Source organism: Chiloscyllium punctatum, chromosome 7 (assembly GCF_047496795.1).
Source record: "Chiloscyllium punctatum isolate Juve2018m chromosome 7, sChiPun1.3, whole genome shotgun sequence".
Lineage (NCBI taxonomy): Eukaryota > Metazoa > Chordata > Chondrichthyes > Orectolobiformes > Hemiscylliidae > Chiloscyllium > Chiloscyllium punctatum.
In genome coordinates this window covers 62355624-62368800 of record NC_092745.1, presented here as the reverse complement: position 1 = coordinate 62368800, position 13177 = coordinate 62355624, and the positions used below count along the sequence as shown (strand labels likewise).

The window sequence follows — 13177 nt, the reverse complement described above, 5'->3', positions numbered from 1 at the left end:
GCTGGTAAGGGATGATATTCAGTCCCTTGCGCGGGAGGACCTAGAATTAGGGGATGTAGAGTCAGTGTGGATAGAGCTGAGAAATACTAAGGGCAAAAAGACTCTCTTGGGAGTTATCTACAGGCCCCCAAACAGTAGTCTGGATGTCGGATGTACGTTAAATCAGGAACTGAAATTGGCCTGTCGCAAAGGTGTTACTACAGTTGTTATGGGGGATTTCAACATGCAGGTAGACTGGGAGAATCAGGATGGTATTGGACCTCAAGAAAGAGACTTTGTGGAGTGCCTCAGAGATGGATTCTTAGAACAGCTGGTGCTGGAGCCGACCAGGGAGAAGGCAATTCTGGATCTGGTATTGTGCAACGAACCAGTATTGGTCAGGGACCTCAAAGTGAAGGAGCCATTGGGAAGTAGTGACCATAATACAATAAGCTTCAATCTGCAATTTGAGAGGGAGAGGGTACAATCGGAAGTGACAATATTTCTGTTGAATAAAGGGAACTATGGAGCTATGAGGGAGGAGCTGGCCAAAGTTCAATGGTGCAATACCTTAGCAGGGATGACAGTGGAGGAACAATGGCGGATATTTCTGTGTATAATGCACAAGTTGCAGGATCAGTTCATTCCAAAAAGGAAGAAAGATCCTAGGAGGAGGCATGGGTGGCTGTGGCTGACGAGGGAAGTTAAGAAACATATAAAGTTAAAAGAGAAAAAGTATAACAAAGCAAAGATAAGTGGGAAAACTGAGGACTGGGAAGCTTTTAAAGAACAACAGAGGATTACTAAGAAGGAAACAAGCAGAGAAAAAATGAGGTATGAAGGTAAACTGGCCAATAATATAAAGGAGGATAGTAAAAGCTTTTTTTAGGTATGTGAAAGGCAAAAAAATGGTTCAGACTAAAATTGGGCCCTTGAAGACAGAAACAGGGGAATATATTACGGGGAACAAAGAAATGGCAGAAGAATTGAATTAGTACTTCAGATCTGTGTTCACTGGGGAAGACACAAGCAATCTCCCTGAGGTAACAGTGGCTGAAGGACCTGAACTTAAGCGAATTTATATTTGCCAGGAATTGGTGTTGGAGAGACTGTTAGGTCTGAAGGTTGATAAGTCCCCGGGGCCTGATGGTCTACATCCCAGGGTACTGAAGGAGGTGGCTCGAGAAATCGTGGATGCGTAGGTGGTTATTTTCCAGAGTTCGATAGATTCGGGATCAGTTCCTGCGGATTGGAGAGTGGCTAATGTTGTACCACTTTTTAAGAAAGGTGGGAGAGAGAAAACAGGAAATTACAGACCAGTTAGTCTGACCTCAGTGGTGGGAAAGATGCTGGAATCTATTATAAAGGATGAATTTACAACACATCTGGATAGTAGTAATAGGATAGGTCAGAGTCAGCATGGATTTATGAAGGGGAAATCATGCTTGACTAATCTTCTGGAATTTTTTGAGGATGTAACTCTGAAGATGGACGAGGAAGATCCAGTAGATGTAGTGTACCTGGACTTTCAGAAAGCTTTTGATAAAGTCCCATATAGGAGGTTAGTGAGCAAAATTAGGGTGCATGGTATTGGGGGCAAAGTACTAGATTGGATTGAAAATTGGTTGGCTGATAGAAAACAAAGAGTAGTGATAAACGGCTCCATTACAGAATGGCAGGCCAGTGGGGTACCACAGGGATCAGTACTGGGACCGCAGCTTTTTACAATATATGTTAATGATATAGAAGATGGTATTAGCAATAATATTAGCAAATTTGCTGATGATACTAAGCTGGGTGGCAGGGTGAAATGTGATGAGGATGTTAGGAGATTACAGGGTGACCTGGACAAGTTAGGTGAGTGGTCAGATGCATGGCAGATGCAGTTTAATATGGATAAATGTATGGTTATCCACTTTGGTGGCAAGAACAGAAAGGCAGATTACTACCTAAATGGAATCAATTTAGGTAAAGGGGCAGTACAGAGAGATCTGGGTGTTCTTGTACACCAGTCAATGAAGGTAAGCATGCAGGTACAGCAGGTAGTGAAGAAGGCTAATAGCATGCTGGCCTTCATAACAAGAGGGATTGAGTATAGAAGCAAAGAGGTTCTTCTGCAGCTGTACAGGGCCCTGGTGAGACCACACCTGGAGTACTGTGTGCAGTTCTGGTCTCCAAATTTGAGGAAAGACATTCTGGCTATTGAGGAAGTGCAGCGTAGGTTCACGAGGTCAATTCCTGGAATGGCGGGATTACCTTACACTGAAAGACTGGAGCGACTGGGCTTGAATACCTTGAGTTTAGAAGACTGAGAGGGGATCTGATTGAGACATATAAGATTATTAAAGGATTGGACATTCTGGAGGCAGGAAACAAGTTTCCGCTGATGGGTGAGTGCCGAACCAGAGGACACAGCTTAAAAATACGGGGTAAACCATTTAGGACAGAGATGAGGAGAAACTTCTTCACGCAGAGAGTGGTGGCTGTGTGGAATGCTCTGCCCCAGAGGGCAGTGGAGGCCCAGTCTCTGGATTCATTTAAGAAAGAGTTAGATAGAACTCTCAAGGATTGTGGAATCAAGGGTTAAGGAGATAAGGCAGGAACAGGATACTGATTAAGGATGATCAGCCATGATCATATTGAATGGTGGTGCAGGCTCAAAGGGCAGAATGGCCTACACCTGCACCTATTGTCTATTGTCAAAGTCACATAACCCTCAGAATTTTCTGATAAGATAGAGATGAGAAGATACCTAATGTCAAAACAATGCCCCATAGTTCTTGGCTCAACCACAAGAGAAAACATCCCTTTTCACGTCCACTTTGTTGAGATTGTTCAAGCTTTTACAGACTTCAATCAAGTCAGCCCTCATTTTTCTGAGCACAATTGGAAATGAGCTCAATTTATCCAAACTTGTCTCATAACAGAATCCACTCATTCAAGATATCAATCTAAAAAACCTTCTGAACCATTTCCTCAAATAAAGGAGGTCAAAAACCACATTGAGATGCGATCTCACCAACTCCCTGAATAACTAATGCAGAACATCCTTATTTTATGTTCAATTCCTCTTGCAGAAAAGGATAGCATTCATTAGCCTTTTATTACTTGTTCTACTTGCGTACTAACTTTTTGGGACTCCTTGCGCTAAAGCACCTAAATCCCACTGCACCTTTGAATTCTGTAATCATTCATATTTAAGTAATATTTTACTTGTCACATTCTGTTAATCAGAAAAAAAACAATTTATACAGTTGTTTTTAACGACTGAAAAAATATTGACTAAAGTTTAAGTAAATAGTTTGAAAAAATTACAATTATGGCAGTACTGAGAACTATACATTACGAACACACTGATGGCACACGAAGATACCAAACAGAAAGTAAATACTCATGACTGCTTTAGGAGAAAAACAATTATGAACATAACAATATGGATCAAAATAACAGCTACACAAAATATTAAATTTACAAGACATTATATTTTTAAACTTGGCTATAATCTAATCTCAAACTATACCACTAAATACAATAAATAAGCAAACCATTGCTTACCGCTGACAATCTTCTTCTGTAACTATTAAGTTATAAAGAAAAAATTGATCTGAATCAGCTGTTAATCGGACTACCAAATCCTGCAATTAAAAAATTAATTTGCTTAAGTTGATCCACTGGTTAGCAGTGTTAATGGTAGTAGTTGTACGCCAACATGGCAAAAATACTTACATTTACTCCCATTGGTATAAATCTGATAATGTGTGTATTTGAATGAGGGTTACTGGACCAGAAACATTAACTTTGCTTTCTCTCCACAGATGCTGCCAGACCTGCAGCATTTTCCCAGCAATTTGTTTTTCTTTACGATTTCCAGCCTTATCAGGTCTTTGGGTTTTTTTTTGTTATTTAAATTTATATTTATGGACCATATTAGAAAATAAAAATTGGGCTTGGCAACTTATAATTCTAGAACGCGTTTCATTGAAGTGAGCTTCAACAGGTCAGCCAACCTATGGCTGACAGCATCCAAGTGTTCATGCATGACCAACTCTATAATATGATAAAAGTAGTGATATGGGTATCGGATGGAGATAAGAAAATGGACTCAATTGTAATGCCCTCTTTAAAAAATGTTTTCATGGCAGTTATTGTGAAATCTAATACGTAAAAGTTGGTGATGTCCATCTTAGTTAGGAATTAGAACCAGACAGCAAATCTTTCGGTAAGTATCCTTAGACAGAAGATTGCAGTAAATAAGGAAATTTCAGATATCTGAATTATATTCTGTGGTTTAATTGGATTCCTGTCAATGATGACGATTAAAGGATGACATGATGCTGACATCAGTAAGAGCAAAGATACTCATCCATAATGAATGTGAAAAGAGAAAGGTCTTAGACATTAGGCTAGAGAACTGCATTTGATAACCCACTATGTGCAGAAATAAATAAAATATTACAGTATGTAAGAAGTTAAAGAGCATTACATAGAGAGGAGGATCAAGAAACTCAATGTATGCACAGATACTCCAGAACAAGATCTCAACATGTAAGTTTTGGCTCAAAGCACAAGATAAAGCATTTAACACACAAGAAGGCCAACCATTTTTTAAATTAAAACATACTGACCTTTTTGTAAGCAGGATTAGATGCACAATGCAGCTCAACAGTTACCTGAATACTTGTTTCCCTGCAAATAAATGTTTTTTTTAAAATTAAAAAACAAATCCCCTTTTTTTTGGAAAAATTACGTCTTTTTGAGATCAACACAGCATGAAGTTGATATACCTGCTGATAGAAGATTAAAAACAGTTAACATGGTACTTGAGGTAGGCAAGTCATGATGTAGTGTTATTGATGAACTAACATGCTCATTAACAGGACCTTCATTATTCCCTTTGAATCCTCCCACTTCCTCCATACAAAAGGGGTAGACTTGGGCACCCGCATAGGCCCCAGCTATGTCTGTCGCTTTGTCGGCTACGTAGAACAATCTATCTTTCGGAGTTACACTGGCAGCACTCCCTACTTTTTCCTCTGTTACGTTGATGACTGTATTGGCGCCACTTTGTGCTCCCATGAGGAGGTTGAACAGTTCACCAACACATTCCACCCTAACCTTAAATTCACGTGAACCATCTCTGACACATTTCTCCCCTTCCCAGACCTCTGCATCTCCAACAACGGTGACCGAATTAACACTGACATTTTCTACAAACCCACCGACTCCCACAGCTACCTGGATTACACCTCCTCCCACCCTGCCTCCTGCAAAAATGCTATCCCATATTCCAATTCTTCTGCCTCCACTGCATCTGCTCCCAGGAGGACCAATTCCACCACAGAACACACCAGATGGTCCCTTCTTTAAAGACCGCAATTTCCCCTCCCAAGTGGTTGAAGATGTCCTCCAATGCATCTCATCTATGTCTCGCACCTCAGTCCTTGAACTCCACCCCTCCAATCGCAACAAGGATAGACCCCCCCCACCGATCCTCACCTTCCATACCACCAACCTCTGTATACATTGTATCATCCGCTGACATTTTTGCCACCTACAAATAGACTCCACCACCAGAAATATATTTCTCTATCCAGTTTCCGTAAAGACCGTTCTCTCTGCGACTACTTGGTTAGGTCCATGCCCCCTAACAGCACACCAGCCCCTCCTGGCACCTTTCCCTGCTACCACAGGAATTGCAAAACCTGCACCCACACCTCCATCTTCATCTCCGTCCAAGGCCCTAAAGGAGCTTTCCACATCCATCAAAGCTTCATCTGCACTTCCACACGCCATTTACTGTATCCATTGCTGTTGATGCGGTCTCCTCTACATTGGGGAGACTGACTGCATACTCACAGACCGCTTCAGAGAACATCTCCAGGACACCCACACCAATCAACCCCACTGCATCATGGCCAAACATTTCAACTTCCTCCCCCACTCTGCTAAGGACATGCAGGTCCTGGGCCTCCTCCATCGACACTCCCTTACCACCAGATGCCCTCCCCCCCCCAACCTTATCCCAGTTCCAACCTTTCAGTTCAGCACCATCCAATTTTCCTATCCGTCAATTTTCCTTCCCACCTATCCGCTCCACCCTCTTCTCCAACCTATCACCTTCATCCCCACCTCCATCCATCTATTGTATTCTCAGCTACCTTCCCCCAGCCCCGCACCCTCCCATTTATCTCTCCATACTCAAGGCTCCCTGCCTCATTCCTAATGAAGGGTTCCTGCCCAAAATGTCAATTTTCCTGCTCCTCGGATGCTGCCTGACCTGCTGTGCTTTTCCAGCACCACCCTAATCTGGACTCTAATCTCCAGCATCTGCAGTACCCACTTCCGCTCTTCATTATTCCAGCCAATGCTCCAGAAGCTTAATGGTTTCAGATGGATAACAAACAGGATGTTTTCCAGTATACTACAGTTGATCACACCATTCATCTCCAAACCTTCCCCTTCACAGATGCTGCAAGGATTAGTGCTTAGGCCTTAGCTATTTACAATATATGAACATCTTGGAATCAAACATATTTCCAAATTTGCTGGGTGGGAAAACTAGGTGGGATTGCAAGTGGTGAAAAGTGCAAAGGTTTCAAGGTGATTTACACAGGTTTAGTAAGTGTACAAACGCATGGTATTGCAATATAATGTGGACAAATATGAAGTTGTCCATATTAGGGGTAAAATTCAGAACGGCACTGTTTTTTTAAAAAATGGTGATAGATAGAGAAATGTTGAGATATAAAGGTCACTCAAAGCAACATGTGGTTTAGGTACTTGCTAGGAAGGCAAATGGCATGCTGACCTACACCCATTTGTAACCCAACAGCTGCCTGTAAACCTACATTCATATAACAAATACTATTCCTAAAGGTGAGAATGAGCCATTTTTCTGGCTGCCAAGGGAAAGTATCTGAATTCTTGGTCTCATTTCTGAAGAATCCTTAATGTTTTTATTCACTTGGGAGACATGATCATTGTTGGTTCAACTCCACCCACCCCCAACCTTGGTATTGTTACTTGAAGTTCAGGAAGTGAGCTGTGAAAATGAGGTGGGTGTGGGATAGAGTGCAGGCCTCTTGATAGCAGGAGTGGAGCACTGGCAGGGATGGGCTGGAGCTGAGATGTTCTGTTTAAGATGCCTTCCTCATTTATCTGGGACCTCACGTTGTTGTGGAATTTGTACAGTGCAGTGATAGCAACTGGAATGCTGTACAGCAGGTTACAAGTGGAATAGAATATGATGAAATGTGTTCTTTCAATAGTCTTCCACTAGTTCCTCCACAGGAGATAATTAATTCAATGCCTTTCAATGCTCTGAGCTTTCACTTAAGTCTGCTCCGCATTCAGGAGACTAGGCAGCAGCACCCCGCCCCAGCCCCAACCCCAACCCATCCCCATCCAGTACCGCCGCCCCATCCCACACCACACCCTCGTCCGCGCTCCCCCAAACGCATACGCCACCACCCACTTGTCCCCCCCAAAGCCATCGCCCCCTTCTCTGGGGCAGCTGGACTGGACACCAACAACTGGATTAGTGGTGCTGGAAGAGCACAGCAGTTCAGGCAGCATCCAACGAGCAACGAAATCGACGTTTCGGGCAAAAGCCCTTTTTTATAACGAAGGTCTGAGGCTGAATGTCCTGGACCATTGAAGTGTTCCCCAACTGGGAGGGAACCCTCCTGTCTGTTGATTGTTGTGCGGTGCCCATTCATCCGTTGTCGTAGCCTTTGCTCGGTTTCCCCAATGTACCATGCCTCCGGGTATCCTTGCAGTTTTTGATGTTTGAGGTTTGAGACACCAACAAGACTGCTGTTGCTGCTGCCTTTTGGGGGTGGTGGGGGTTAGTCTCCAAATAGTACACACATACACATACGTACAACTTTTTGACAGGTTCCACCTTTGCTCCGTACAGGACAATGTTGGAGAGATTATCTGGGAAAGGGGGAATTCAGAGTACACCCCTATAGTAGAGCTCCAGGGAAAGTGTGGGGGGAAGAGAGAGAGAGAGAGAGAGAGAGAAAGAAAGAGATGGGGGCAGTGATTGGTCAGTCATTTGGAGACGGTGCCTGGGCTTCTATCCATGTTCAGGACTGGCAGCATTTCAGTAAGCCCCGAGTTCACTTTTAATCACTGTAAACAAAAGATGCGATCAGTGTTGGAAACACATCAGTGATATTCGGATAATCCGATATTCGGATAATCCAATATTCGAATAATTGTTATTCGGATAATCGAGGTTCCTCTAATCATCCAGTCAGTGCTCTACAACAGTGGTGAGACTGAGATTTATTTTTCAAGACAATCGTTATGGTGCGTTTGTGATAATACGGAGTATTGCAGACTCTATTTTAAAACACTACAAATCCTAACATCCGGAATCTATAGGTTCTGCGTTAACAATAACAAGAAACTGATCTCATACTCAATGGTTGTATTCGTTTTAACGGCGTTACGCATTAAAATGTAACATTTGATTATTGCAGCGTGCATAAATGGGCAGAAACTTCACCGAGCGTGAGGCAGACCACGTCTAAAAAGACGTTTAACACATGACATATAATGTGAAATAATCCGGGCTCCACAATTTAAAACAACCCAGCGGGAGGGTTAATACCGTGAGGAGAGGTGGCAGTCACTGATCGGACCCCCCAGCCACAGCCAAACACTCCTCGCAGTCTTTGTGCCGGATGGCGGCCCTCACAATCTCACTGAAAAGCTGCCGGCTAATGGCGGAATCCCCACATTTCAAACTTGGCGCCTCAGCCTCGCGCACGGCCGTTAGTGCTGGAGGCGGGGTCACCCTCTGAACTTTGACCCCCCCCGCGTGCACCCTCTGGCGAAGCTGGTCCAGGTCCGTGGGTGTTAGCGCTGAGGACGTCTGGTTGTCAGAATATAATAGCTATTAAGTTACTCGTTGACCCACCTCCGATATCTTAGTGCGCTTTATTTCGCTGTGCTGGGGGGACAATCTAGAAAGTGGGATACCTCGCACACAACACTCCGTGTGCTTCTTTAAGGAATCGCTGCCAACATGGCCACTGAGAGGACTGCAGATGGCATCCAGGCGCCTCTGCCTGGGCGATGCGGGTACTTTGTGGAAAAGAAGAAGAGATATTGCAAAATGATTGTTGCAAAAGGGAAACGCCTTTGTGGGGAACATGCGAATGCAGCATCAGATAGTGAGGTATGGCAATTCCTTCATCATTAGAAAAGGAAAATCAGCAGTTATCCTCCATAATCACTCTAAATACATTTGTATTGTATTTATATGGTGTTTTTCACCATTGAACATCTCAAAACCATTCTGAAAGTATCAGATTGGATTCGAAATGTTAACTCTGTTTCTCTCTCCGTAAGATGCTGCCAGGGGTGGCACAGTGGCTCAGTGGCTAGCACTGCTGCCTCACAGCGCCAGGGTCCCAGGTTCGAGTCCAGCCTCGGACGACTGTCTGTGTGGAGTTTGCACATTCTCCCCGTGTCTGCGTGGGTTTCCTCCGGGTGCTCCGGTTTCCTCCCACAGTCCAAAGATGTGCAGGTCAGGTGAATTGGCCATGGTAAATTGACCACAGTTGTCAGGAGCATTAGTCATAAGGGGGTGGGTTACTCTTTGGAGGGTCGGTGTGGACTTGTTGGGCTGAAGGGCCTGTTTCCACACTGTAGGGAATCTAATTTGCTGAGATTGTTCAGCATTTCCTGTTGTTATTCTAAAAGCTATTCTAAATTCTAATAGCACATTGGAAATCGACTTACACGTAAGACACGTTAGTTAATTTGTTGACAGCAAGCTTCCTTAAACAGCAATATGATTGTTATATTTCCATAACTTGGAAATAATTACACCTCAGGAGAAAGTGAGGACTGCAGATGCTGGAGATCAGAGTCGAAAAGTGTGGCACTGGAAAAGCACAGCTGGTCAGGCAACATCTGAGGAATTGAATTGAATTGAATTTATTGTAACACGTACCAAGGCACAGTAAAAAGCTTTGTCTTGCGAGCAATATAGGCAGGTCACGTAGTTAAATAGCAAAGATAACTAAATAATAGGTAAACAGCGACAAAAACCAAAACACAGGTATTCCGAATGCTAAGAGTTTGTGAGTCCATTCAGTATTCTAACAACAGTAGGATGGAAATTGTTTCGAAACCAGCAGATGCGTGTCTTCAGGCCTCTGTGCATTCTCTCCGATGGTAGAGGTTATAGAAAAGCATTGCCAGGGTGGGATAGATCTTTGAGAATGTTGGCAGCCTTTCCTTGACAGTGGGCCTACAGTGGATTCTGTAGTTGGGAGGTTGGCCTTTGTGATTGTCCGGGCTGAGTTCACCACTCTCTAACCGTCTCCGATCATGAATGGTACAGTTGCCATACCAGGTAGAATGCTCTCGATGGCACACCTATAAAAGTTGGCAAGGGTATTTACATTATGCTAAATTTTCTCAGCTGCTTGAAGAAGAAGAGATGTTGGGCTTTTATAACCAGTGCATCCATATGAAAAGTCCAAGAAAGCTTGTTGTTGATGACCACTTCCAAGAACTTGACACTCTCCAATCGTTCCACCTCTATGCTGTTAATGTGTAGGGGGGCATGAGTAACATCCCACCGAAGGTCAATAATGAGTTCCTTGGTTTTGCTGGCATTGAGAACTAGGTTGTTCTCAGTGCACCATTTTTCCAGGTCTGCCACCTCCCCTCTGTAGTCTGTTTCGTCACTATCTGAGATTCAACCAACTATGGTGGTGTCATCAGCAAACTTGTAAATGACATGGAGCGGGAGAGTCCACATTTCAGGCATAAGCCCTTCATCAGGAATGTAGGTGGAAGGAAGGGGGCTGAGAGATAAATTGGAGGGAGGAGTGAGGCTGGGGAAGGAAGTTGGGAAGAGGATAGGTAGATGAGGTGAGGGTGTGATGGTGATAGGTCGGAGCAGAGGGTGGAGCTGATAGGTGGGGAGGAAGGTGGACAGGTAGGACAGTTCAAGAGGATGGTGCCAAGTTGGAGAGTTGAATGGGGATGAGGAGGGAGGGGGGGTGATGTGGAAACTGGGTGAAATTGATGTTGATGTTGTGTGGTTGGAGGATCCCAAGGCAAGAGATAAGGCATTCTTCCTCTAGGCCTCGGGTGGCTAGGATTTGGTGGTAGAGGAGTCCCAGGACTTGCATCACCTTGGTGGAGTGGGAGGGGGAGTTGAAGTGGTTGGTCACAGGCTTGTGGGCTGTGTCCCAGAGATGTCTGAAATGTTCCACGAGTTGGCGTTCTATCTCCAAATGTAGAGGAGACCACAAAAAGAGTGATAGACACAGTAGATGAGATGTTTGGATTTGCAGGAAAATCTCTGCTGTATGTGGAAAGATCATTTGGGGTCTTGGATGGAGGTGAGGGGGAGAGGTGTGGGCGCAGGTTTTACACCTCTTGCGGCAGCAAGAGATGGTGCCAGGAGTGGAGGGTGGGTTGGTGGGGGGCGTAGACCTAACGAGGGAGTCAGGGATGGAATTGTCTCTGTATAGGGGTGGGGAGGGAGGAAGAGAACTTCTTCAATGTGGGTCCTTGTGGAGGGAGGATGAGAATGTACCTCCCCATCCCTATCAACATTCAGCCGAGACCATTCCCTCCACAACTCCCTCATTAGGTCCACTCCTCTTCCAACCCACCTTCCTTTCCTGGCACCTTCCATCACATTCCTGATGAAGGGCCTATGCCCGAAACATCAATTCTTCTGCTCCTCAGATGCTGCCTGACCTGCTGTGCTTTTCTGCTGCCACACTTTTTGACAATGATCACACCTCAGACTAAAAATGAAGGAGGCTTAATCCAGTCTATTTGTTGATGCTGTGTTTATGACTGATAGACATTATTATTCCCCGTTCCATGGCTCTAACCACTCCCCAACGCAATAAAGACAGAGTCCTTCTTGTCCTCACCTACCACCCCACCAGTCTCTACACCCAATGCATCATCCTGAAACACTTCCGCCAACTCCAAATAGACCCCACCATGAAGAATATCTTTCCCTCCCCAACCCTCTCTGCCTTCCGCAAGGACCGTTCCCTCCAACAGTCCTTGGTTCACGCCACCCTTGCCACTGAACCTCCAGGCACCTTCCTCTGCAACAAGAAAAGATGCAAAATCTGCTGGTACACCATCCCCCTTACCTCCATACAAATAGTCCTTCCAGGTGAGACAGAGGTTCACCTGCCTCTCTTCCAACCTAGTTTATTGCATCAGGTGCTCCTCGTGGTCTTCTCCCTTTTGGGGAAACCGAACGTAAACTTAGGGAACAGTTCCCTAAGTCCTGCAAGGACCGACTGGACCTCCCAGTCACTGCCTATTTCAATTCCCCCAACCACTCCCTTTCCAACATGACCATCCTTGGTTAAAACATTGCTAAAACAAACCACAGCTCCTTTTCCACCTGGCACCCTACAGCCCAGAGAAGTCAACATTTGAGTCCTCCAAGTTCAAATAACCTCCCCTCCCCATTCCCTGACTCCCTTCCTAGCCCCGCCCCAACCAGATTCATTCCTCCCATTGACCAACTAGGTTATACCCTCTACCTGTCTTCATCTATCCCCACCACTACCCTGCCCTCGTCTCCCCCTCTATCTGCAGCTTGCCCCACACCCACTCTCAGGCCTGAAGAAGGGTTACACCCAAAACTTCGACTTCTGCACCTCTTGATGCTGTCTGACTTGCTGCGTTCTTCCAGCCTCCTGCTTGTCTACATTGGATTCCAGCTTCTGCAGTTTTTTTTTGTCTCTAACCACTGATATATATGTGGCAATATAGGATATATATTACATATAATAAGGACTTCCTTTTCGTTATGAATAATGTAACAGTGATAATGACCAAATAATCTTTTTTTTAATATTGATAGATTGTCAAGTATTAACTAAGATACCAAGGATAACTCCCCTTCTTGTAATAGTATAGTAGTGACTTTTGCAATCACCTGAAGGGCAAATGGGCCCTGGTTTATCCTTTCATCTAAAAGTTGGGCATCTCCGACACTGAGGCATGCCGACGACATGGCTCAATTGCTGCACTAGTTAAAATCACCATGAAGGACTGTCCTTCCCCAATCATTATCTTTGCCTGAGTAAAGTAACCCACAGGTTAAATAAACACCATTTATCTCTCTCAATTGAGAGAGCAGCCCTATAGTCTGGTAGGGCTATGAATTTATGTTTACAGTAGA

The 13177-nt window shown here is 44.4% G+C and overlaps 2 protein-coding genes across 2 annotated transcripts in view; one reads left to right on the top strand and one right to left on the bottom strand.

Annotated features, from left to right (window-relative positions):
* LOC140479353 (spindle assembly abnormal protein 6 homolog) overlaps positions 1 to 7930 on the bottom strand; it is a gene marked incomplete at its 5' end in the record, with an annotated part of 39637 nt that extends 31707 nt beyond the window's left edge. Inside the window, 3 exons of the mRNA XM_072573262.1 lie at positions 3535 to 3614; positions 4605 to 4665; positions 7863 to 7930. Of these exons, the coding sequence (XP_072429363.1) occupies positions 3535 to 3614; positions 4605 to 4665; positions 7863 to 7930 (209 nt within the window). The remainder of the gene's footprint in view (positions 1 to 3534; positions 3615 to 4604; positions 4666 to 7862) is intronic.
* Positions 7931 to 8791: 861 nt separating this feature from the next.
* Positions 8792 to 13177, top strand: part of trmt13 (tRNA methyltransferase 13 homolog) — a 34968-nt gene continuing 30582 nt past the window's right edge. The window contains exon 1 of the mRNA XM_072573780.1: positions 8792 to 9169. Within this exon, the coding sequence (XP_072429881.1) occupies positions 9017 to 9169 (153 nt within the window). The 5' untranslated portion in view covers positions 8792 to 9016. The remainder of the gene's footprint in view (positions 9170 to 13177) is intronic.